The sequence below is a fragment of the Wyeomyia smithii genome, chromosome 1 (assembly GCF_029784165.1).
Source record: "Wyeomyia smithii strain HCP4-BCI-WySm-NY-G18 chromosome 1, ASM2978416v1, whole genome shotgun sequence".
In the NCBI taxonomy this organism is placed as follows: domain Eukaryota; kingdom Metazoa; phylum Arthropoda; class Insecta; order Diptera; family Culicidae; genus Wyeomyia; species Wyeomyia smithii.
In genome coordinates, this window is record NC_073694.1 from 700,879 (window position 1) to 728,381 (window position 27,503).

Consider the following 27,503-nt stretch of genomic DNA (forward strand, 5'->3'; position numbering starts at 1 on the left):
GGTTATGGTTTTTTTTTGTAAGTTTCAAAGAATAAATATGAATTGATTGATTTGCGACCCAAAATTACGATTGGTTTTCTTTTCTAGTAACAACCAAGCTTCAGTCTCCAGCATTTTCAGGAAATTTTCTTCTAGACGAATACTTTTTGGACCCACTGTCACCGTTAAAGCAACTGTCAACTATGCTTGTCTTTTCTCCTCAGAAAACCTGTAGAGTGCAGGAGAACATCTTGCACTGCGAAAACAACTGCTCTCACACTAAAGAACAAATCAACGCACATGCTAGAAGAGAACGACAAACGATTTTTATCTGGTGAGCTTCCTGAAAGCACCGCGGTGAAATCTGAAATCTCTCTCTTGCGAGACAATGAACTATGGTGTACTTTTTCGCACGTATGGACATCACGCACAATAAATACACAGCAGAGCTATCTGCGGTGCGTTTAACAGTTTGTTTCTGAGCATGGCAGAAGAGGAAAAGAGATTGGGAGTGAAAAAAATAGATTGCGTTGCTCGTGCCGCTCGTGCCGGTCGAATTTACTGTGGTGGAATCCGTTCGTAGCTTCACGAGGACTACATTTTTTCCGGTAGGTTTTTTTTTCACCTTCCGGACTACTCGCCAGTGGACACTGTTGTGCACTTCTGCGTTTTCTCTGTAGAGTGATTCACCCCTCTCGTTACTGTCAGATGTGGGGTGAGCTGGAAGTGTGTTTGTCTCTCTGTAAGCTGGTTGAGACACTTTGGAGTGAGAAAGAAGCAGTGTGGTGAAAGCATTTGCTACACGCAGGCACATACTGGAAGGGAAGTGCGCGGTGAATTTTTTCTCCTCTCCTTTTACATACTGAGCAGAATGACAAGCATGGCTGCCATCACAACACGTTTTTCATTCAGACGCCCGCTCCGGGTCAGACGCTGGTATGAGCCGCCCCTAACCTGGGAACAGACGCTCAGAAAGGCTGGGCTTTGTCTCCGAGGAGGGCAACTCACCTTCCCCTTTCCTGTCAGCAATGCTCAATATGACTCAGCATACGACCGAGGTCCCAACACGGGTTAATCTTCGCTAGGTTACTCGTATTCCGGCCGGTACCACGGGGAGGAAGGGATAGGAGTTGCTGGGCAGGATACTATGGACCACAATGGGGTCTATTTTATGCCAACTAGTACGGGCTGTACTGCCCAGCCGTTTACCAACCAGTGTAAATCACCAGGTGGGCTTTAAATATTGGCACCGGGCATGAATATTTGTATATACATATTGCAGAGCATATTTTCGTTTTTCGCAAAATTCTGAAACTGGAAGTCACCATCTTGAATTTAAAAAATTTCGTTGAACTTTTAGTTCTGGTTCCTAAGGGTCATTCTGGTTCCGAAAATACCAATGTTGGAAGGTTTGTAAACATTTTCAACAGTTTTATACAGCTTCTTAGAAACCAAAAGTCGCCATTTTGTCATAGAAAAACATCGGGCATTATATTCTGGTCCCCGGACATCAACTTTTGGCCATGACCGACTGAGGCCTGACTGAAAGACCTGGTTTCTTTTCAATTGAGACCCCCGCCCTCTTTGATAGTTACCCCTCCCCCCTCTCGACATCATGTTCCGGTCTCTGAAACATGACCAAAGGCCTGAATTCGTATTCATTCAAAAAATTCCCATCATGCATGAAAAAAATTGATTTTTTTATCATTCAGGGCCCCCTCCTCCTTTGGGGGTTCCCAATATTTCTATGACCACCTTCTTTGTACTTGTCTTTTATATAAATAGAAGAAGAAGATAGAAGCTTTAAAACTGCGTTTAATTTACAAAAACTGTTCGAATTTTATTATTTATTGTTTGAATTGGAAAGTACACCAAAAGTTACGAACCTGTGCTTGTTTATTTCCGAAAAAAATCACGAGGGTTGTATGCAAAGCCACGACCGCAAGGTTGACGTAGAACTTCATAAGGTTGTTTGTTACATTACCTGTAAATTGCATTACATCGGTTTTCAAGTAGGCACTGTGATGAGCAAAAAAAGCTCGTCCTAATTGAACAGCGCCTTTGCAGGTAGGGAGCGTAGAATTTGACTACAAATATAAGTAGGCGTGCCAAGGCTGCGTGCTGTTGGTTGATTACTGTGTCTAGGCTAAATTTATCATGGACCTGCACCATGATGATAACAAAACTCAATGAGCATAGCACAGTGTGCATAGGGCAGAGTCTTACGCGAACGATGTAGAATAGGTTATTTCAACCAGCTAGAATATTCAAAGAGTGAAATCAGACAATAAATAAGCGCTATTTATATTATCGCAATTGAAAGAGTCTCTCTGCGAGGGCTTCCTGTGCTTACTCTTTACAATACAAGCTTTTCTATGTTTCGTATTTAGTTAGCTTCCTTCACACACCGTGTTGGAAGCATATGCGTACGAAAAACAGATCAACTCATTCGTTTTTTTCATTCCTTGTTTCTCTAAGTTTCTGCCGAACCAACTGGTAGAATACTTACAACCAAACTCCATGTACAATTTTTTTTCTATTGCTACCAATTCTTCCTGTATTGTAGCTTTCCATTTAGGCCAGTCATCTTTTTTTTAATTATTTCAGGGAAAGTTTGAGAAATATCCCCAATAAAACTCACAGCTTAGAATGCACTTTTTACACTGTCAAGACTGTAGCTCTTGTTGTGTCTGTTTTTCTTGAATCCTTTTACTATGACGTATGGTCGGTTCTGTGTAGTCAGTCTATGGTATGACAGTTGCCTTAACGGTGAGTGCCTTGTCATTTCTCGTATATACAGGATCACTAGTTCTGTATTTCCCGTGTCGTCTTCTTTCACTTCATTTTTGGATTGTCCTTCATCGCTTTCCTCGCTAGCATTCATCTGAATCATCAACTGAACTAATATCTGAAATCTTAGGTTCCTTTATGTCCGAAGGTGCGATATCCTGAAATTGATTTCCATAAAAAAAACCACAGATTATAGCTATTCAACCATTCCTGCCGTTCGCTTCTCTGCTATCGTTGCGAAAGGAAGCATACGAATATAGGTCCGTTATTTTTGCTTGCTCGAACAAACAATACCGTCTGGTGTGCAGACAGTACGCGTCGCTTGCTTTTCAATTATTACCCTGAACTTACTCAGCTAACGGTTGACTTTTGTCAACGCGATTCCTATTATTGCTTGTTGGGTCTATCGTCAGTTAGGATTGCTTTGTCCCTCTGTCAGTTTTCACAGGATTTCGTCGCTGCGGTGTCAACACATTCCTTATTGGCATTTTCCTTAACAATCTTCAATTTGATTGTGATTCCCAATTTATGATTACAGTGGTCATTTCACTTGGAAATTCTACCACTCCATAAGGTCCTTTACACATGTTCTGGAGCTTTTAACTTGATCCCGTCGGAGTTGATTTTACTAAGACTAAATCACCCCACATGGTCTGTCAGCCATTTCAACGACGTAAACTTTTCTTTTAAACGCCCACAGTTGTCTTTTGTCGATGACCTCAAAATATTCTTTGAAATCCAGACTATGACGATGCTTATTTCCTTGAAAGACAATCAACAACTTTTATATGACGATCAGTTGACGTTCAAACATCACATAATCCACAATATTCCAAGAGATCTCATTGTTCGAGATTTGTAATAAGAATAGCTGTCTGAAATCCTTTAACTGCTCACTTGTTCGTTCAATTCTCGAATATTTCTCGACTATCTTAGACATGAATGTGCGTTCAAGAGCTCTCTGCAATAGTGTTTTTTCTAGTTTACCTTCAAGCCGTATTAACTACAGAGCCAACGGTGCTATCATTGGTTTGCAACGAACTTTTAACGGGCTTTTTTCGAGTTACACGTGACTATATTCACGTTATTTTTTTAAGAATACTTAGACCCCATTTTCATTACCAGATTTTTCTGGTTGACAAAAGCGAAAAAATATTCGCCCTAGTGGTCGAACTGGGCAGAAAAGAGAGATTAGGGGTACCTGGGGTAATAAGCACCGTTGAGGCAAGATGCACCTGCTCTGATTTACAATGGAGAAACATTTTAATGACAAAATAATAATTCTATTATTTGAATTTATGTTTTCTATAGTAACCCTGTCAATTTGGCAGCACTGCAATGTCAGAAAATGTAAATAAACACAAAAACAAGTTTTCGCTGCATGCGGTCTAATTTTTTGCTCAGCTGATTTAAGTGTTTTGAAGCTATTGAATTGTTGTTTTTCACCAGCGGCAAGTGTTATTACATCGAATAAACGTCGATCAACATATTTCGCATAAAATATCGGTAAGTTTCAATGAGCATTACCGTTATGTAACCAAAAACGTTCTGTTGTTTTGTTCGGGGCATAACGCTTCCTTTTGCTCAAACAAACAACAAACATTTTGCTTACATTCCATCTTGTTTCCAGCAATGGTCCGCAACTATGTCCGGAAGTCCAATCGGCGGTCTTGGACTGTTGAACAGCTACGATCGGCGCTAGGGGCAATCAAAACGGTATTTCCAAAAATCATGCCGCTCGGGTGTACGCAATTCCGAAGAAAACGCTCATCCGCTACTTGACAAAATCCAACAATTTATCTTCGCTTCCACGTTTGGGAAGTTTCAAATCAGTGTTTACCGACGAGCAGGAGCGGCAACTAGTCAATCATATTGTTAGCATGAGTGAGTGTTATTACGGATTGACCCAAAGAGATGTTAGAAGTTTGGCATTTGAATTGGCCGAAATGAACCAGATTTCACATCCGTTCAGTCAGTCGGAAAAGTTAGCAGGTTATGACTGGTTAAAATGCTTTCTAAAACGCCATCCAAATCTTTCTTTACGGTCTGCGGAAAATACTTCTTTGGCAAGAGCCACAGGATTCAATCGACACAGTGTGCGCAAATATTTTGATCTTCTTGAGGGGATCTTCGCCGACCATCAATACCCACCCCAAAGAATTTGGAACATGGATGAAACGGGATTTTCCACGGTATGTGATATATAGTGCTTGACTTTCAAATGACGATAATTACATAGTTTTTTTTGTAGGTTTATACTAAGCTACCAAAAGTTTTAGCAAAAAAAGGGCAACATCAAATGGGAGCCATTTCATCCAGCGAAAGAGGTGTAAACACTACGGTGGTACTGGCCATGTCTGCATCTGGAGCATATTTACCACCAATGTTCATCTTCGCTAGGCACAGAATGAATGATGCTCTCAAGGTCGGGGCCCCTGAAGGATCAGTGTTTACCTGTAATCCTAGTGGTTGGAGTACATTGACTACCTGTTCCAGCTGGTTCGACCACTTTTTATCTCATACTCGACCATCTGTTGATTCGCCAGTTTTACTTATACTCGATGGCCACTCTACTCACACAAGAAATTTGCAGATGTTGGAAAAGGCAAAAAAGAACTTTGTTCGAATCATTTCAATTCCACCACATACATCACATAAGGTTCAACCATTGGATGTCGCCTTGATGGGCCCGTTGAAATCACATTACGCCACAGCGAATGGAAATTTCTTGAAGAAAAACCCAGGTTAGTAAATTGACAATACAGAAGTAGAACCATAACTGTTATATTATTATTTGAATTTTAGGAAAAACAATCACTGCTTACAACGTCTGTGAACTAGTAAATCACGCCTTCGTCAAATCAGCGAACATGTCATCTGCCCAAAATGGATTTCGTGCTACTGGAATATATCCATTTAATCCTTCAGTATTCAACGACAGTGACTTTGCTGTAGCAGATTCGTTGACGTTGATAATGAAAAAAAAAAAACTCTCAGGGCACAAAGGAGCCACTGAACTGGCAAGCTGCTGACGTTGAAGCTGTTGATATTCCAGCAGTGAGTGAAATCAACGCAGATGACTGTAACATTGGTGTGCTAAATGATGGCCAAACCATTGACAAGATTGATGCAAATGAGTATTATTGTATCCAGAGCACCGGAGAAGTCATCACAGGCCCAGTTTCGAAACTCTCTTCTATGACCTCGAATTCAGATCAAGTGGATCAAACTTCAAATCGCTGTTTCAGTATTACTGACGTCAACGGCAATGTTAATTTGAAACTAGCGCAAGCTACTAACTCGCTGCTAATTGCCGTTCACAACGATGAAAAAGCTCTAGTAAACAACGAAATGCAGTTTGGTCCTACGGATGGACAGGAGAACATTCCACTAGTTCAGACAGATACCATTGGGACAGTTGACAAAGTAAAACTTAAACGAACTATTAAACAAAAACAGTTACCTGGATCAGCTGGTGAGGCAAATAGTCGCCGGACCAAAAAAAAGCGTTGGGATCAAAACGCCAGTCAAGATACACCAAAACTGGATAGTTTTACGATTTCTCCTTCTTCAGAGGCCAAAAAGTTTGAAAAACGCGTGGATACAAGACGCAAGAAAGTTACTTCGAGAAAAGAATATGCTGCTGAGTTAACTTCCACACCCCATCGCAAAAAATTGATCGAAACTATTGCTTCGAAGGACATTAAAAATATACAGAGAACAGGGCGCAAGCGCGCTGGTCGTAAGGCTCTTGAAGATGCTGATGCTATAGATAATATCTTATGTTTTATTTGTGGGACTACTTTTTCGGTTTCAATCAACGGCAAAGGATGGTCGAAGTGTATGCAATGTCAAAAATGGTTTCATACAAGCTGCGCTGCTAAACTTGACAGATGTAACACTTGTTAGTAATATGGAAACCATGAATAATTACTAAATTGTCGTTTCATTGATTTTGTTGTACCTTGTTATGAACCTTGTATATGAATTAAATATATATGCATAATAACATAAAAAAATTGGTAATAATTATTTAAAGCATTTCTTGAAAAAAAACTCAGCTTTTTAAAAGTTGCGCTCACTACTTTGAACGGTCTTTTTTGCCATTATTTATGAGATGACAAAATGAGCCGGCGGTAATATTGTAGTGCATTCTGCCTCTTTGATAGGGTGCCTTTAACCTCATTTGCATGGTGCTTCTTGCCCCTTTGTTGCGGTGCATTTTACCCCAGCAAGGGTGCGTTTTGCCTCGATTGGTGATTTTTCCAAATTTTTACACTCACTTAAAAAAATGGGTGTTATGCATTTTCTATAATGTTTTCGTATCTGATGCGAGTTGGAACGAATAAATGAAGGTTTTGATATTTTGATCAACATATAAAATTGGTTTTTACTCTCAGCTTTAACTAGAATAAACGCAGTTTTCGTTAAGTGGTGCGTTTTACCCCAGGAACCCCTATAGCCTTTTAACCGTTCCTGTGAGTTTTGGTGTCGCTTGCCGCCTCGAAAGCGCGTCAATATGCCGCAGAGTAATCACTCGCCGGGTTCGTCGCTTCTCCGTTTGCCTAGAGTGCTCAGAGGAGGCGTGGGGGCGTATATTCAACGCAAAGACACCATGCAAAATTGCGTTACGCGGGGGTGAGGGGGTATTGAAAATTGCCAAACTCCGCGTTACGTAATATGCGAATGTTCCTCTTTGAGAAAATTTGATTCAAGTCTCTAAAAACTTGACATAGACGTAAAGACTTGGCAGCTAGAGTAAACCATTGTGGTATTTAAAATTGGATTATAAAAAATTATATCATTAGTACTGCATTGAAACGATCTATATATTTGCTGTTCTATTACTGTTTCCGCACGTTCGATTATTTCAAAAATTCTTGCGTTGCTTCCAGGTTTGTGATCGAATAATAAGTGTATGAGTCTCCAGCGATAACATTCACAATATTCGTGAAAACCACATCGAGCTTTGTTTCAATGATTTTAATATTTGTTTTACTATTTGAAAAACTATCTTTTGAAATCATTTTATTTGATATTGAAATCGGACTCATAAAGTTGCTATACGATTTTTGCTTTACTGGTATAATAAGTATACAAATATAGTAATCACTATGGTGTTATTAATATACTGTTTCTGGATTATTTCTGTTTTCGTTTTGCTCTTTGATAACTCTTCGACGGTTTTCATTCTGACACTTTCAACTCTTTAGGAGTTTTAATATCTAACTTTGTAACTTTTATGATTTTCGTTTTAAGACTTTCTGCGTGAAAAATCAATTTCTGTGCTCACTACGAATACCCGTAGGAAAACACCGCACGGGTGGAGAGCGAAAACCCGAAGCTGCTTTCGCTCTGCAGCAGGTAAATTCCATCGCGCGTGGTGGCGAATTTTCTCTCCCATATACCTATGTTGCCATCTGTAGTACCTACCACGCTGTCTCATGCTCTATTTATTCTCCGGTTGCGCCTGTGCGGTATGCAACAGCAGAACTGGTTGCGGGGAGAGCAGCAGCTGATTGAAGGCGAGAGAGCAAGCACGAGGTAGAAAAGCACTCGTCCTGCATCGCGGTGGCGTCAATTTGACAGTGACTGTCGTACGGAACAGACGCTGTGTGTGTTCTTCTCTTGGGATCTCCCAAGGATCGGAATTTGAGATATTTAAGGTTAGTGTAAGCTTGCATCACGTAAGAGTAAGATAGTCTTCTTCTTCTACTACTGGTGCTGCAATACGACAACCAAGACGGCCGCGTGTTACGTAAAGAAAACGAAGCGAAACTGGTTCTAGGTTGTTCTACGGTACAGGATTTTGATTGATATTCGACAGCGGGAAGCGCAATTCCGCTGCAAAGACCTACTGCGACCGGGGCTGCCCAAGCCCCAAAGTGAGGTGTTTTACAGTGTGGTAAAGCAGGCGGGAAATAAAATTGATTAAGTGATTTTCTCTCTCCGTGCGGTTTTGTGTTGTGTGTCGGTCGTCTCTGACGCCTACTTCGATAACTGTGCCATCCTCGCTCGTCCTTTCGAGTGGGTGGGTTGGTTGTGCGGATTGCCTAACTAGCAGGTGAAATAAAATAAACTTAATTTACAACTCGACCGGCATGATTGAGAAGACGAAGAATTTAGTGGCGCTCTGCGGGCTGGTACTGCTGCTGACCGTTTCGGAACTTGCCATCACCGAAGCCAGAGCGGTAAGTAAAGTTTCATTTTTTCGGTATCGCTGCTTGGTGTGAAATCGGAAAAGAGGGTTTCCACCTGTTTTAAATATTCAGGCTGCCTGGATTCGGAACGGGGGAGGTGTTCTAAAGCCATCAATAATAAATCGAATAAAATTCTGCCCCTCTGAGCATGGCAGTTCGCTGTTTACATGAATCCAATATTTCGGAACCATGAAGCCGGAGAATCGTAAGCCGCGCGTTAAATATTTCATTGAATTGAAAGCAGTCCGGTGCTTGTTCATGTTTTGGTTTCTTTTTTTTTTTCGTGTTCAGTTACTTTGTTGCGCTATTGATTTTGTTTTTCGATGAGTTTTTTTGTTCGCCTGTTTTTTTTCGGAGGGGTTTATGACCGTTGAACGCGGCGCGCGTCCGATTGATTGGCATGGGTTGTGCTGTGATACTCTCCTATATGTGTTGCCCTGCTTTTCCGGTACCGCCGGTGTCGATTCTCGCGGGAATCGATGGAGTTCGACGAAAATTAGCAGCACATCAGGACGTGTTTTACGGTGCTTGTGGGATTTTGCGTAGGTTGGAATTTCGGCTTTTTTTTCGGCGAAGATTGCGAGTCGGAGGATTGTTTTTGGTCAAAGTTTGCCCAAATCCGGTGGGGATTTTTCCCCTGTTACTCTAACCAAATTGTCCATCGATTTTATTTCAGTAATCTCTATTCCACCGCATAGTCATTGAAGCTGTATCATTCTGGGTACAATCATAATAGCGCGCGCGAAAGACGAGCGCTTGAGTGAAGACACCTACTGAATCTTGAAACTCTTATAGTTTTTTTTATGATTTGGTCCCTTCTAACATTTACGCAAATCAGAACTAATTGGATTTTTTTTGTTAAGTCCTCTAGAATGGGGCTTGTTGCCATTTTGAACTTGTTTTGAATTACTCTAGAGTGATGTTCAAGGTTAAACTTTCAGAATTTTTTGACCCTTAAATAACATTTCATATTTTTCAGTTTTTTTGGCTCAGTTCAATGTTTTTCTGCCCTTTCTATGTCGTTTTCTAGCCTTCGTCATTATGAGATCAACTTTGGATGACTTTTTTTTCTTCTTTGTCCTCGACATTCAAAGTATTTTTTTATTCAACCACAAAAAGAGTTTTTTTCTGAGATCATAAACGTTGGATCGTCATTCTATGCTTAAAATGAAATTGTTTTCTCTGAGGATTCTTTAGGATCTGGACTTGGGATCACTTCGCTATATGTTATTAGAATTTTCTGTTTCATTTCCTCCATAATTTCAGGCTCGACTCAGGATCATTTTCAAACTTTTTCTGGTCTTTGAAAGCGTTTATTGCGTTTTTCCGTCGTTCTGAGTTTTTACTGTATTTTTATGACTTTCACAAGTGCAATTCTAAGCTCATTTTGGAATATTTTCGTCATTCTGAGTTAGTGAAATAACCACACACAATTGGGCGTGGCCCCAACAGCATTCTTACTGTCTGTTGATTTAAGCCGATAACAAACAAAAACAATCTGATTATGCTGCTCTAATCACTGAGCAGAGAATAATATAGAAACTACTATATATATACGGTTGCATTTGTGGAGATGCAGAAGTTTAAACTTCCTAGGAGTAACTCAACTGACTTGTCATCTTATAAGGAACGATGCTGAATTCTGCTTGAGTATTGTTTGCTGCCAAGTTGTTGTTTGGTAACATTAACTCTGCCAATCTTCTGGAAAAAATCAACCTGCATGTACCGGTAATATCGTCAGTATCTAGGGATTCTCTGTGGCTTAACTTTATTCGAATTACCGGAAAAACTTCTTTTTTGCATCCGAACACCTTGAGAAGTGGTTAGTGGTCAATGTAAACTTCCGGCCAAACAACAGCTTATGGACTTATGTCATTGCAAAAACCAATGAACAATTCTTACTAAACCCGTCCCTCTGGTGACATGAGGTCTTTGAAAAACAGTATTTTTGAATCCAAGTGATTGAAAGTAGGGAAAAAATGAGAAAAACACTTTGACTAGCTCATGTTGCGGTTTTTAGCTGAATTCTTGATCTTTTTATTGATTTATTTATCTTGAATTTGATAACAAACGACTAGCTCAGGAGTTACATGGATCCTAGAATCGGCTTTCCACCGCTTTTGAGGAGGACTTACGATCAATAACTCACCTAATTCAAAGGGAAATGGGCCTAATCAAGACATATGAGACATACAAGGCTCAGTGGTTATACAAACCAAATCATTTTTAATTGCTTATATTTGACGGTTTTCTATGGACGAGGTGGCACGTTGCGGCCGTCAGGAACTGAAGGCTGGAACGTGCATGTGGGGAAGAGGGAGGATGACCCGGAATGACATACCTGCAGCAGATTTACCGTGATGAATAGCGCAATGGCCGGCGCCTTGTTGTACGTTGTAACTTTCGCCCCATCCACCGTACTCGTAGACGAGGGTAAAACCCATCGATTGTGCCATCGGAAGAGCAAGGGCCAGGCGCAACCGGACCTCTTCAGGCCTTCTCCTCCAGTACGTCCGACGATAGCGTGATTCGTCGGTCACCAGCACTTCCGCTAGGAATTGCGTAAATCTTTCGGCTTCTCTGGTTCAACCGACGTCGAACTGCCGGCTCTGTTCGTATGGCGTCCGGCAGCCTGCTAATCCGTTCCAGCTCAACCACCTTCCAAGATTCGGTTGCACGTGCCTTCGGTGGCAGTTCGTCCCAAGGGTGATACCAAGTTTCCAGTGATCGTTGTCCTTATCCGATCGTCTAATTTCATGCTGATTATTTCGTTGTGTATTGTTATCTGGATTGTTCGTAGTAATTCATACAAAAAAGCTCAACAAAAAACACTATGTACTTTTCAATGTTCTGTTTTATCATGTCCCACCAAGTGAAATTGGGACGACAGGGTCTAAGTTTTTTCGCTCTCAAACGTGCAGCTGCTCGAAGAGGGTGATGCCTTGGTCGTCCGAGACCATGATCCCACCATCTCATCTGGTGCATACGGACCTTCTTGGTAATCTAGTTTTTCATTCAGACATATTCCCAAACACCTTCCGCAAATCTTAATGGCATCTGTAGAGTCTGCAATCCGAATCAACCTTGCATTTATCCGCATTCAAATTTAGACCGACATACGATAAATATTCTCCATATCTTCTCCGTTCTTTGTGATCACAAGTATATTAATCAGCAAATACAAAAAGCACACTGAATGTTAGCTAATCAAACTGGTTTGACCTCAGCTTCTCCACGTTATATGCCACAGATTCCGGAACAGCTTCAATAATAATCATATTGAAAATGTTAGCGGATAACGGGCACCTTTGCATTCTATATTGTCATACCTAGTGATTTTTGACGTAGAACTACGTTTTTCTTTAGCCTACCACATAGGGATGTAAATAGGAAAACTATTAACGAAACGGGGACGAAATATGTCCCTTTTAAAGTGCTTATAAATCGGTTTGTTTTCAACCGATTTCCTTCATTTTTGCAGCAATTGTTTGGAAAATCATACACGCATCCACCCAAATGTAGAAAATTGTTGATTGATTATGCAAACTATTGTACTATTGATAATTGTCCAGCCTTGTTTAAACGAAAATTACGTCCTCTGATTGGTCGTTATATGATTGCTTCCCAAGCACGGTCGACAGAATCATATACCTTGCAATTGAAAACATGCTATTTGGCCTATATAAGAGCCTGTTTCAGCCGAAGCCGCTCATCACATTCGCATCATCATCCATCATTTTCATCATTAACAGTTTAGTTTTGACCGTTGAACAGAACAGTCGTTTTACAAACTGAGCAAAATATACGTTGTGCACTTAGTAGATGGAGGTGGAAGAAACCTGGACGCTGCAATCCGCGGCGAATAAATCTTCCACGGGCACCAAGCCTAAGCGGAAGAAAACAGAAGCACCCGACATTAGTGAAGACGAGCTGGAAGCGGAGTTATTGCGAAAAAACACCTTAAGTAAGCTGACGGAGAAACTTAAAGCCACCAAGAGCCAGCCGGCTCCAGTGGTGACTGCATCGGAAATCTCGTCCGGGAAGAAGAAGCAGCCTCCGTTGGTGGTTAAGAACATCGGCTTCGCGTACCTCGTCGAGAAAATGGAGCACTGCGATGCCCGACCGACATACAAAATAACCCGGTTCGGCATCAAAATTTTGTGCTCACCGGCGGAAGAATTTGACAGAACCATCGCGCTTATGTTCGAACAGCTGTAGCAGTCTGTGGTCACTTCGATGTCTGTTATACAATGTGTTTCAGCTTAGACTTGATAGGTTTCACTTCTCGATGAGTTCCTTGAAGATTGATAAGCCTGGAAAAACTCCTCCAAGTTGAACTGTTTGACCTTTCTTGATTTGAATTTTGTAATTTTGACTAAATACCTCTTCTTTTAGTATTTTTATTTTGTTTTTGTTAGTTTTTCATCTACTCAGTTGGGTTTGGTTTGTGTTGCAATCGCTCTTGGGTCCAACTTTCGTTTGTCTTTCCTCCACCAAACAGAACTTCTTTGATATCTCCTTGTGTTATTCCTGTGGTTGAAAGAAACCTCATGCGGTGTAAATAGTGTAATTGAGTGTACGCTGGAATTATACAAAGAAATGGATAATGTAAATAGTTGTGGGGTTTTAGACTCAAATTATAAATATCTAATATGGTTGCATGTTTCTTTTGTACTTGGTCTACTTGGTTCTACATCTCTATAGTTCCCTGATCAAGCACCTCATCCGAGTCTATTAGGATGAGTGTTAATTTTTCGAATCATAGACCATTGATTTAAGTTTGGGTATTTTTGAAATGTGTTTGTCTGTGGACAAAAACTTTATGGTGCTCTTACTATTTGCTGAAAAGTATAGTATTACCTTTCAAAGATTCTTTGACATCTTCTTTAGACAACTCCTCAGGGACAGGTCTATCTGTATGGAAGCAGGTTGATTTCATTTTATTTTGTGTATGCCCTAGAGGGGCATTTTCCTGATAGCGTTCATTTTTGGAAGCATTTCCATGCGTCGGGTTGTATCTTTGTTTGTCTGAAGTTGAGGGGGACTCTTTTGATCTTTGACAATACCTGTGAATGCTCATTCTGTCTACCATAGTTGACATTTTACGTAGAAAAATGATTTAGATGGATTCAGAGTCGTGGGGATTTCCTGCTAAGTAGAGAGTATCCTTTCCTTCGATTTGATTTGTTAACGCTTTGGTATACATTAACTAAAGTTCTTGCCTAATTCTTCCGTCGATAAAATCGAGAGTGTCCATCGCAGTAGCCTTCTGTTTCCATCATAAGAAGGAGGAGATTCAAGAGGTTTGGGATTTCAAAAAAAGTCGTTTCCTTTGTTTTATTGTTGTTGTGGTTGATACATCAGATCCTGTAGATTTCTTACTCTTGCGTTTTTGCCGTACGGTAGAGTAAGCAATGTTCTGGGTAATCTGTCGCAACTGGTCCATCATTTTGTGGAATGCTTGTTTAAAGTTTTTAGTTTCGGTAACATAAAGATTCGAATTTGGTGGCAGGTAAACCTGACATAAAATCAAAGTAACCTGATCTCAACAATTCATCAAAAGTGATGACTCTTTTCAAGCAAAACCTCATGTTTTCAGTGAAAGACGCAACGAAAATGGCCGAAGTTTAGCAATGATTAATCTGAATCGACTTTCAATCGGTGTTGCATTGAATAACCATTCTCTTCTCTTTGTTCCTCCAACCGATCTCAACCATAGACCAGGTAAAGCTTGTACACCTCATAAAGTTAACCCACTAAAACGTGCCATCTCCAAATCACACACACACAAAGGTAGAGAGAAAGAGCAAACATCAACCAAAACAGCAAGCAACCCTGATGATAAATAAAAACCTTTTTGTGATCCATTATTAAGTTAATCCATTAAGCTGCTAGATCCCACCGGTACATCAAAGTCCCCGGACTTCTTGCTGCTGTATCCGCTATCCCCCGGGGGGCTGAGGCGACAACCGGACGGAAGCTTAGGTTAGTTGCGAGCAACCACACCACCAGCATCACAGCGCCCGCAAAGGGGGGAAAAACGAGATGACAAAACAATGCTGTTTTTCATTGAAAGTTACTTCGTTTTTTTTTTGTCGACTCACTGCGCTTTTTTCCTTTTCCACACGCTTCTTGTTGCCTCCTTCTCGCTATGCGAGAAAAGCCATATGTGCATTGACTGGCGAGCGCAAGCTTTCGGTAAGGGGCGGAAGTAGGAAAGCTGACACATAAAGGCCAAAGTGTAACCACCAAGCGGCAGCCCCTGCAACTACAACGCAAACCCATAAGCATAGGAGGCCATGCACGCGAGCACCAAGGTAGCAAAGCTTAAAGGTGTGTGCTTTGTTACTTCGGTCCCATTCATCCGCCGAAGGGGGAGTTCAGGTAAATTCACACTGAATGAAATTTAGCAGTAGAGCTCCATTTTTCCTCGAAGCGAAGCAAACGAACGAAGAATTGCTTCACTTTATGAGATGCCATATTTTTCCATTTCATATTGCGCAGCTCCTGGTGCGGTGGCTAGAAGAATGGACGGTCCGGTTTGTCTGTCGCGTTCCGATGTTTGAACAGAGGAAAAATTACATTGTGTCCTCTCGAGAGATGCAGCTTAGGCAAAAAATTATTCTCAGCTCTTTACTACTGAAGAAGGGTAAGCCGTTCCTGATTACAACGAGGGGATTTTTTTTCTTTAGGACACTTTTCATATGATTTAAAATGCTGGAAAATAATGGTTTACTTTTTGTCCCTACTCGGTAAACTCTGGGAGGGAACAAAGGTACACCTGAAAAATACATTATAATTACAAATGCGCGAACAACTTCATGCGAGGAAATGTTATGAAGGACTTTTTGGTCGTTCCCAACGGGAACGTAGGGTTGAAATTGTTACCTGTCATTACAAAAACCATAACTTGATTAACGTTTTAGACGCACAGAAAATTATTGGCTACAATGATTTTCGTTTGTATTTTTTTATAAAAAAGTTGACCTCGATTAGAAAATGAACCCAAGTAATCAAAACATCTTTCAACTTCCTAGCAGAACAAACAAAAAAAAATATGTTAATATCATCATCGGACAAGTGAATTTTCCCATGGAAAACTTTTCGATCTTTCTTTTTTGTCCCACTCACTTGTTTACATCATGTCGATAGTGCTGATTTCTGTTCAGTGCCAGTCGTTAAGCAAGTTAGCCCCTAGCACACAAGTAAAATAGTGATTAAAACTTTGTACATTTTCCTGCTCTCGGTTTCGGACGATCGAAGCAGGCGAGCAAGACCAACAATCTAATCCTCAGACTACCGAAAAACAGGAGGGTGGTGCAGCAACTGGTCATCAACGTGTTGCGGTTGCGGAGGGGCATTGCTTACTACCACCACTACTACTACTACCACACTGTTTCCCCAAAGCTGCAGCTGTTGCAGTGCTGTCAGAAGAGTTATGAGGCGAAAGTTTTATCGCACATAACAATAAAACTCGGCCGTCACTATGACGGGTTGTGAACTAAACCTGGGTGGGAAAACAAGGCTAGAGAAATTCCTACCATGTTTATTGCGAACCACTGGGAAACCACGTGGCGGTGTTGTGGCGCACAGTAGAGCCAATAGGGGTTCCGAGCCGAACCCGCAGACACTGAAACTCCAGGCCCCGTTGTTGTTGTTTATTTCGGTACAGCTCTATTACATTCGGTTTTAGTTGTGCCTGTTGAGGTTCGGACTGTGGTTTGCCGGTTTTTCACCGCCTCCCCCCTGTAAGGTTGGTTTAAAGTTTCACCCTCTGAAAATGTTGGAATTTTGGGTTGTTTAATTTGATATATAAATAATAAATTGTTCACGTTTTTTCGACCAACCCACAAGGATGACCCCGAGCAGCAATCTGTGCCCTCAACCTGCGGTTGAATACTAATTTATTTTGATTTTACAAGTTCACAACGCGTAAACGTCAACTAGAAAACGGAGAGCTTTAATTAAAACTTTGCAGCTCGAAAAAGCTTGCGTCCTAGTAGGCCAATTTGTGTTTTCGTTTAAAATTTTGATTGGCTTGTTCCAGTTTCGATAGTTCCAATCGATCACAGAGTGAAAGCGAAGGAGACGAATGATGGATGTTTCGAGAATGTTCTCGGTCCGAAGAAGAGCGAATAATTTCGAACTTTTTAATTAGTTAAGTTGCAGCCAATATCGAAGCTGTGGCCTTACCGGGCATCACCACAGAAGAACTTTGTGGATTACGGTGTGCAAGGTGAGCCTGCCGTCAACGGGTGAACGAAACACGTCCCATCATAAATCATAAACGTAATTAGAGCAAATCCTTTCCGGGCTGCAGCATCCACCCTTATTTTTTTTCAAACGAGAAAGGGAAGAAAAGGTAGCACAAGCACAGACTAACAGACGTAGTACTTTGAACAAAGCTCTAATAATATCGTCGTTCTGTATGCTAGCGGTATGCTAGTCTGTGGCCCAAGTATCATCAACACCATCATCAACAACTGTGGCACTCATGGGAAAACAGAGTTAAACTAATTGCACTTTGTGTACATGTTGTTGTTGTGTCGGGAAGAAGACAAACACATTTGTTTCACCGCTCCTTCCTTCTCTTTCTTTCTTTCTAACATTCATCCCACGAAGCTACAGCAGCAAAACTGAAATAGATTGCTACAAATTAATTCAATCCGCTTTCAGGAGCTGTGAAACGCAAAAGGAAAAAAAAGAACTGAGCATTATGGCTTTAAGAGACCTAAAGTGTTCATTAAAAAAATGCTAATCAGGCCTGGTACAGGATAAGACTTTCAACGGTGGCGAAGGTAATAACAGTACGTAAGCAGAAATGACAACAGCAGATGTAAAAGTTGTGTAAAACGAGGGTAGATAAAAGTTAACACCGAAAACGGTGTTGGTAACGGTTATGTTTATGAACGAAAAACACCGGAATAAGGGACTGCTTATCAACTGCGGACATTCCTGCCACTCAGTTTGACTAGTCAAATTCCAAAAATTAACGGAGTTTATTGCTTGTTAAGATTTGACTGTCCATTTTTCAAGTGAACTTTCCAAATTCCGGCTTCAATGCGTCTGGAAAAATGCCACAAAAGCGTTTAAAAAAGATCCGAGAAAAACACCGAAGATGACACAAGGCTAACCCAAAGTGACACTTAATGGTTCATAGCACTTAGAATTCATATTTTTGTAAAAACAGCAAACAAATATACAAATTTTGTGAAAATAATCACAACATAATCCAAAAACGCTTCAAAAAGCCAAAAATATTTAAAAAGTGCTTAGAAGAATTTAAGATTTCTCTGGAAATGAATCAGAAATCAATTAGCACAAAACATGAAAGTGATCAAAATAGAGCCATAAATTATCCAAAGATTGCTTAGAAATACACAGATTTCTCGACGTTTCTCCGTCGGGAAAACTTTATTGAAGTCTTGGAACACTTAACGCACTGCAGAGATTGCTAGTGACACCAAAATTCACAAAAACGGTTGAAAAGTTATAATCTCTAATTCTATTCTAGTTTGAGCGCTAGGGTTAAGTATTTTTCGCTTGTGTCCACCAGTGTGATCAAAATTTTACAGAACATAAAAATTTCTCACAGTGAACAAAAATGGTATCAAAGTTTTGGGATAATGAATCATAATAAATAACGAAAAACGCACACATTTAAGACATAACAGAAATTTACAGAAAGAAAAAAATGGTAATAATAACTAACATCGAAGTTTCAGAAAACATAATTAAACTGACTAGATCTGTAGCCGAATTCCGGTAAAAAAAGTCTTGAAAGAAAAGAAAATTTTCGAAGACATTTTTGAAATTTTCCTAATGCGGAATTCCGGTGAAATTTCAGAAGAAGATTTGTGACGTTTAAAGAAGAAATCAAGACTTTTTATCCCTCCGAAGTTTTTGCCTCAGAAAATTTAAAATTTAAAATAATGGAACAAATATTGTACCATATTATTTATTAAAAAATGCGATAAACGACAAGTAAAATTGAAATTACTCCATCACTGCCGCTATTTGAGGGATACTAGTAATCCTTTCGAGATTTCGGACAGTAATTTCTAGAAACTGTTCCGGTTGCAAAAGTGCTTGGCTGAAAAGTTTATCGGCTTACTGGATCATCCGTTGAACGAGATCCCATTGAAGGAATGGAAGGACTACAGCAATTCCGGTACATTTACAAGTTTTCACAACATTGAGATATCTAGGTTCAGGTGCTTAACTAAATAAATTTATCATAATACAATTAATCTTTTCATGAAACACTTTTCGTTATGCCACTCGAACAGGCCCGGATTTGAGGGGGGGCAAAGGGGGCAAATGCCCCGGGCCTCCCTATTCAAGTCCCCTACCCAGTGAACAATTTGGTCCGTATATTTAAAGATATGCGGATATATATGCATCGCATTAAATGCAGAAAATGTCTATATGCGGACCAAATTGGAGGCCATATACGTACTTCATAAGGCTGTGCGAGATTTCGAATGATTTCGTATAATTTCGCAAAACTCGAAATTCCCGAAATTTCGCGAAATTTCGGTTTCGCGAAATTGCCGAAAAATTTCGTTGAATTTCGCTAAATTCCGCCTAAAATTTCGCGAAATTAAAGTTCCAATTTCGACGGTTACGAAATTTCGGACCAAATTTCCGATGCACATCATTACATTATTTTGGTTTGTGCTTGTTGCGACTATAAATTAAATTGAATATATCTCAACAGATATCTGGTATTCTAAGTCAGTTATAGAAGAATAAACTCTCAGCCGGTAATTTTTGTTTTTAAAGACAAAACCGTAACATCATGCGGGAGGTATTTTTTATTCACGCAGAGCATAAAATTCATGTCATCACTGAAGTCAAATTCGAGGAATATGAAGCCGTCCAAATGCGCTACAAGGTATCTAGTAATTTGTTTGTAGGAATAAATTTTACGCATCTTTTACGTACATCAAAATGTGGTTATATTTGCAGCCCACAAGGTTAAAGAGGTCATTTTTTGTCTTTCGTTTAGGAGGGCATAGCAATTTCTGTCAAAACTAAAGCTCTGAAGCTCTATCTTACAGGCCAAATGTTCTATGCTACTCGACTTGTAAAAATTTTCAAGCGTTTTTTCCCTGTGTTAGAGGACTCCTCTTCGCACACCGTAGTGTATTTAAATGTGTTTTTTTTAGATAGTTCATTGCTATCACTAGGCTGACCAGATATCATGCCTTATAGTGTGAAAGTATAGTGCAGAAAAAGTTGTAATTGCCTGAATTTTTAGTATTGTTTCAAAACACTCTGACTTCAAAGTCAGCATAAATTTCAAAATTGCCAGGTACCTTATCAAAAATATTTTAAACGTGTTATCAAAAGAGTGTACTTGATCAATGAATGAATAAAAAGTAAATGGTTCGCTATCGTTGAACACATAATTGAGAAATGTTACTCTTGTTTAGGGGACACACAATTTTACAATGTCAAAAACAAGTTCAGATTATGGCATAGAAGTGATTCTGACTTTGCACTTGACGAATATACAAGGTAGAAGAAAAGAAAGGTTAGAAAGAACGAGAAATAAGAGAACGAGGATGATTACAAATAACTTGATTGAGTAAAGAGAAAACTATTTGTTTGTTGCATTACAACATTCCATTCTAACTGTTGATTGGTTGAAAGAAAAATAATTTTTGGTTTGTTTCAAAGGGGCCGTTCCCAAACACGTAGTCATATATAGGGAGACGGGGGGTGGCTTATCAAAAGACCACGAAAAATCCCCCCGCGTGCGGGTTAACGAATAGACCACGTAGTCTTTTTTCTGACTTATAATTTATTATTGCCACTAAGTCAAGACGAAGCTTTCGCAATTTTTTAATCAATATATTTATTTGACACGACTAATTATTTTTTGTTTTAAACAGGCTTTGCCTTATATGGCATTTACTTCTTTAGAATAATAGTTCTATTTTGCAATGCGTCGGGATTTATGTTATTTTTCCTGGAAGTATATCTCAATACTCAACGACCGGTAAAAAAATCAACGTTTGTGTCTTAAAAACAATATATAAGACCTGGATGTTCGTGAACTGAAGGAAGAAAGAAAGATGTTTATATTTTGTTCGACATTCAAAAACTTTGTAATTTATTTCAAGGGAAATACGGCTTTTTCAGTCTTAGGGGTGTATCAAAACGCTACTAGGTTTTATGTCCGACGTTTCGGCCTTTGAGCTTGGCCTTCCTCAGGGGATCTACAAGTTTATTAAAAACATTTTATAAAAATAGTACATTTTTTTTTCTTCGAAAACTCTGACATTGTTTTTTTCAAAAAACTTACATAAAGTTGTACCGTTTTTCGTACAAAGCTTTACGATAGGTTGTCATAGCTGTCTATAGGATCTCTTTCAAAGTACCTATATTGAAACGTTAGAGTTAGTTTGAGCTTTAGAGATTACCTACAAACTTTTACCACATCACAAAGCACGATGCGTTGGTGGATTCAATTTCTTTTTCTCGGGCTTTTTATCGCATCACTCCCCTACGTCCCAGGTTTAAGTAATGCTATCGTCAGGTGCCTGAAAGATGATTACCCGTTGATCACTATGGGGCCGTGTCGACTGGTGTGCCCCAAGGTAGTAACTTGGGGCCAATTCTTTTTCTGCTGTTTATTAATGACCTGGCCAAGTTAGAGCTGCATGGAAAGTTACGTCTCTTTGCTGACGACACGTCAGTCTTCTATCAAGAAACAGAATGCACCGCTATTCAGCTTCAAACTAATTTGATGTCAATGAATCTATCGAAAACCAAGTATATGCTCATTCACTCGTTCCGCAGAGAACTCCCGGCTCGCGAGCCAATTGAAATCGCCAATCGTGTCATCGAAGAAGTATTTGAATACCCATTTCTCGGCCTAACGCTAGACAATAGAATGAACTGGAAGGCCCATCTTGAGTCTCTCAAGCGAAAGCTAACATCACTCTGTGGTATATTAAGGAAGGTTTCATCATTTTTGCCTTTGGCGACTATGAAAACACTATACTTCTCACTAATCCATTCTCGGCTCCAGTACCTAGTTGCAACGTGGGGACTGGCTTGCAAATCTTCTTTGAGAGAGCTACAGGTGATACAAAACAGAAGCTTGAAAGCCGTGTTCCGGAAACCTCATCTGTATCCCACTCATCTACTATACGAAGATCCCAGGGACTCAACCCTACCAATCCGTGTACTCCAGGAGTATCAAATGTTGATCCACTTGCGAAATAACAACACTTCAACCGTCCTTGTCACAAGAAGAATGCACGAAAACCGCTCAAGCAGACAAACTGGTCACCTGTATTTGCCACGATTCAATACGGAATACGGTCGCAAAAAATGTCGTACATTGGTAGCAAACTGTTTAACGACCTCCCCCCATCATGTAAAAATGCCCCCACAACATATATCTTCAAACGTCGTTTGCGAGCTATCATGAAAACGAAAATACCACAGTATCTAGCCTAATTCTGGATTACACCCGAATACCACAAAACACTACTCACCAATGCCTCTGCCGTACGCCGTAACCAGAGCAACGCCATCAACGCGCGAACCACCAGCACCACCCCACAATTGTCGACAAGTATCATCACCAGCTTCAACTTATAGTTAACAACATCGTATCACACTTCCTTAAAAGAGCAGATGCTCACTGGAAGTGCAAACTTGTTCTAGCGATTCAAGTGTAAAAAATATATCGGAAATAAATGAAATTAAAATTAAATTAAAAGGTTTCACTTATTATCAACTAAATATTTTTCTAGATGATTTCTAGATGAGTATACAATTTACCATAACTATAAGCGAAAAATTTATCGTAGATGATCAATCTGCTTAAACAAATTTTATTTATTTTGATACTCAACAACAAATTAAAAATCATTTTGAATATACTCAACAGAAAAGCGCATTTTAAATTACTTTCAGGTAAGGAAATTATTATATTTGTTAAAGACAATGAAATATTATCAAAAATTAAACAACCATTATCTGTTTGTTATTTTGGTTTTAAGAAAATGATATTACTGAAAATTCTATTTACAATTTGCGCAATATCTAATAATCAGTTTTCTTGAACCTTCATTTTTTTCATAAATTTTTCATACTTTATTGTACATATATTTGCAGAATAAGATCACAAAACAAAAGACCACGAAAGACCACGGGGGAGAAGGGGGGTATGAAAGGGATCAAAATATGACCACGTAGTTTAGGAATGGTCCCGAATGCATTTTATTATTTTGGGTGTCGCAGAAACTCACAGGGCATATTTTTTTAGGACAAAATTATTTTCTACAACCTTACCAGAGACACTAGTTATGCCAGTCAAACAAACCGATTTAGCTGAAAAAATAATTTTAATCTCCAATTGGACACTCTGTGGGTAATTAAAATATTTTTATAATCGAAACAGTTGGTTTGATTGGCATAGTGCCTTTGGCAAAGTTATAGATAATAATATTGTCCTTCCAAAAATAAACATGTTGTAATTTTTTTTTTAATTTAATTTTTCTTTGATTTCTTCATCGCTTCGGTATTTTTTTTGTAATTTTTACACAAAAAAAGATTTGTGAAAAATAAGCTTTTTTATGTTAATTTAAATGTTTCTTTTACATTAAAAAATGAATTTTTCAGAGTTTTTTTTTATCGGGAAGATAAAGTTACTGTCTAAAACTTTTCCAGAGATGTCACACTGATCAAAAAACTTTTGGCTCTATAAATATTTATAATCACAATAACCCTCCCAAAATAGCATTTTAACTAGCTTCTCAGCCTATAGAAACGTTTTTGCAAAGTTTAGGCCAAATCTAAAATGACAAAAAATATTGAAACTGAGACATTTTTTGTGGAACTGCTCAGTTAAAAAGTAATTTTAAGTTATATTAAAAAATGTGCAAAAATATTGAAAACTTCAAAGTTTACAGAATAGTTAACTTAAATTTTGTTTTCCTCGATTTGATAAAAATGTCACTTAGTCTAGTCTGACTAAACGGTGTTAAAAAAAATTAAATAACACTGGTCGACAAAAGCGAAAAAAAAGTTGCCCTAAAGCTAAAAATGGTTGCCCTCCAAAGGTTTTACAGCTTTTTAACCATTCCTGTGAATTTTGCTGCTTTTAGAGAATGCAGAAATGCATCAGAAGGCCGCCGAGGAATTGCTTATCGGATTCGTCGCTTTTAGGTTTGCATAGGGAACAACTCTTTGGAAAAGTTATCTTTGCTAGGGACACCAAAACTCACAGGAATGGTTGAAAACCTACCTATTATCTCTCATGTTTTCCAGTTCGAGCTCTAGGACAAAACTTGGATTTTGAATGATGAAAGTGCTATGAAAGAAGGATTACTATTTTAAACATAGTTGCATTCAAACCAAAAGAATCAGTTCAGAAGTTCATTAAATTATTATTTACAAAGACATTTCGAGTTTGACCTTTATATCATTTGTATCTATCGCGCTACTATTACCTGCAATATAATCTGTATAAATGAATGCATCAAGATTTTAGTTTTTAACATTTTTGATTTTCTCGTCATTGTCGGTTTATCGATAACTGAATACCTACGTTACTCTTCGTCGACCAGGTAAGCACCTTGCGATCAGCTGTTGAAGGGTACTTCGTTAGCGTACGCTCCAACGTTACAAATCATTGTAATGCTATGTTTCAGAAACATTTATTTTTCGAAATTTCGCGAAATTTAGAGACCAATTTCGTTTCGTCTCGAGAACTCGAAATCCACCTTGATTTCGTTTCGACTAATTTGGCGAAATCGAAATTAAGGGTTAATTTCGTTTCGTTTCGTTTCGACACCAGAAAAGCCAGTTTCGCACACCCCTAACTTTATGGGCTATATTACAAAAGTATTGATTTCATATGACATGATTTCTTGTGTCTATTTGTAAAGCGATGCTATATCACATACATTGCGAATTTTTTAATTTTCGCACTATAAATAATTCTAACATCGATGCGATATTATTTGCGACTCTAGTTTGTTTCATATAAAATAAATGTAATCGCCAGCTGTCGGTTCTGAATAGTTAACCACTTTGTTTTGATTTTCTGTTTGAGATCACGTCACGAAAGTTCCCATTGATTGGGGGACTTCGTTGCTCCTCCGAGAGCATTCAATGCCGTGCTTAAACCGTTCCATTTTTGTTATTGAAGCTCCTTTTCTCTGAGCGACCAGAATCAGTTGTTGGAAAAGTCCAAATTTTCAGCCATGGTATCCACCATGTACTTTTTTTGCTTCATCGTCATGTATTTCTTTTATCTACTTTGAACGATGATATTATCAACAAGATGAGGGAGCTGCGTAGCCGCAAGGTTACAGAGTCCGCTTTGTCTAGCGGATGGTCGTGCGTTCGAATCTTAGTAGAATCTGGCCATTCGATGTCAGAAAGGGACTTCAAGCATGGGTTTATTCTCACGCTCCCCACCAGTTACCCTTCCTTTACGCTGAAATCTACAATACCTTTGCGTGACTTCCTCCTAACACAAATAAGTCCCTCTTATCAATAAAACTGGCCAGAAGGACGCACGACGAAACTTTTCCAGGGAAATATAATTGGTGATATTTGGCAGGAGGGAACGAGGCTTGGTATAGGAGAACAGTAGGCGTGTAAAAGGAAAGGTAGCACATTACACACAAGCACTGATAAAAAATAATAATAAGCATGCCACTTCTCAATAGCGGTATTGCTAATAATAGAAGTGCGGAATACAGCAGACACTCGGGCATATCTCACAATAGATCAACGATTCTGGTCGCAGTGAGGAAGTCCATAGAGGAAAAAAAATCAACAAGATTGGAATAGTCTAAATTTGAATTATTTACCTACCTACTTTACGAAGCCATACGTAACTTACAATGTTAACTTTACTTCTATTTCACAATGTCAAAATGTCCTAATGACCGGCCGTTAGAAGGCTGTGATAGATTTCTCATTTTTGAGCACGCACCGGTATTAGTAAGATTTGAAGGATTTTTATTGAGCATTTTATTTATTAATATTGAATGTTGCAAATAAAAACCAATTCGTCATAGAAAAAATGATAAACTATGCTATATTTCCAAAAACGGGAGGACATAGAAAAGATGTTAAGTAGGACGTTTCAAAACCCCATCCTGAGAATAATCGTAAAGACATCTAGCGGTGAATAGGTGAAGTATGTTTTCTCTTCTCTTAAAATTTGCATTTTTCTCCTTCTCTTTGCTTGTTCGGAATCACGCAACAAGAAAAAACAAATTTAAGAAGAGAAAGACATTTTAAGAATGTCTTCTATTGAAGAGATTTTCGATTATTTTCTTCGAGCGCCGGAATTCGGAATTCTAAACACCTGGCAGAAAGTATCAACAAAAGAGGCGTCGTGCACAAATAACGTAACGCTAAAAATCTAGATTTTAGACCCCCTCCTTCTTTGTAACAATAATTAACATTTGATATGACAACATTTGATTTGATATGTCATCAGGGTCGTTGGATAAAGGTGTGAGTGGTCGTGAATTTAAACACGCTTCGATTTCAGCCACCGTAGTAGTCATTTCTTCTCGCGAAAACAGCACATCCATGGTTACACGGTTTAGTATATTTTTTGATGATTTTACGCAAGCTTCCCATAATCCACCAAATGAGGGTGAACGTGGGGGAATGAAATGAAATGTTATTCCAAAACGAGTGGATTCACCTGCCACTTGCAGTTTATGTTGTTGTGAATGGAATAGTTTTCGCAGTTCTTGTAGCTTTCTATTTGCGCCTACGAAGTTAGTCGCGTTGTCGCAATAAATGTTCAATGGATAACCACGACGAGCACAGAATCGACGAAGTGCAGCAAGGAATGCTTCGGTGGTAAGATTGAGCACTAATTCTAAGTGAGCTGCTTTCGTTACCATACAGACGAATACACAGATGTACGCTTTAATAGCGTCTTGTTTTCGAGGAGGCTTAATGTAGACAGGTCCAAGAAAGTCTACTCCAGTATTTGTGAATGGGCGAGAAGGCGTTACTCGAACTGCCGGTAAATCAGCCATTACCTGTTGCGCAAACGTTGGTTTATTTCGGAAACAGGTGTGGCATTTGTGGATTACGGAGCGAGCCTTGTTGCGTCCGTCAACCGGCCAGTACCGGCGGTGAATAGCAGCGAGAAGGTTAGTAGGTCCAGTGTGAAGCGTTTCTTCGTGTTTATCGAGAAACATGAGATCCGTGAATGGATGATTTTTCGGTAAAATAATTGGGTGTTTGCGTCCAAACGGTATCGGCGCGTTTTTTAATCGACCGCCAATTCTTATAAGCTGTTCATTTTCCAACATTATCGGCTTGAAATAGCGTAATGAAGAGTTTTTGCTAACGGATATTTGAGATTGAAGCCTTGTATAATCTTCACGAAAATCGGTTTTCTGTATCTGTCGAATTAACATAACTTCGACGACGCATATTTCAGATGGAGAAAGAAATCCTGTGACTCTGTCGATCTTGCGACGTTTACAGTTTGTAACAAATCGCATACAGTGAGCGAGAACTCGT

At 39.3% G+C, this 27,503-nt stretch overlaps 2 protein-coding genes across 2 annotated transcripts in view; both read left to right on the forward strand.

The window, feature by feature from the left end:
• Positions 1 to 4,137: 4,137 nt before the first annotated feature.
• Positions 4,138 to 6,511, forward strand: LOC129717770 (uncharacterized). Its single transcript, XM_055667918.1, has 4 exons — positions 4,138 to 4,275; positions 4,400 to 4,961; positions 5,021 to 5,513; positions 5,575 to 6,511. Exons 2-4 carry the CDS (start codon positions 4,650 to 4,652, stop codon positions 5,799 to 5,801), a joined length of 1,032 nt encoding a protein of 343 aa, XP_055523893.1. The 5' UTR covers positions 4,138 to 4,275; positions 4,400 to 4,649; the 3' UTR covers positions 5,802 to 6,511.
• A 1,820-nt stretch (positions 6,512 to 8,331) lies between these two features.
• LOC129719103 (uncharacterized protein DDB_G0290587) overlaps positions 8,332 to 27,503 on the forward strand; it is a 254,928-nt gene continuing 235,756 nt past the window's right edge. Inside the window, exon 1 of the mRNA XM_055670501.1 lies at positions 8,332 to 8,960. Within this exon, the coding sequence (XP_055526476.1) occupies positions 8,871 to 8,960 (90 nt within the window). The 5' untranslated portion in view covers positions 8,332 to 8,870. The remainder of the gene's footprint in view (positions 8,961 to 27,503) is intronic.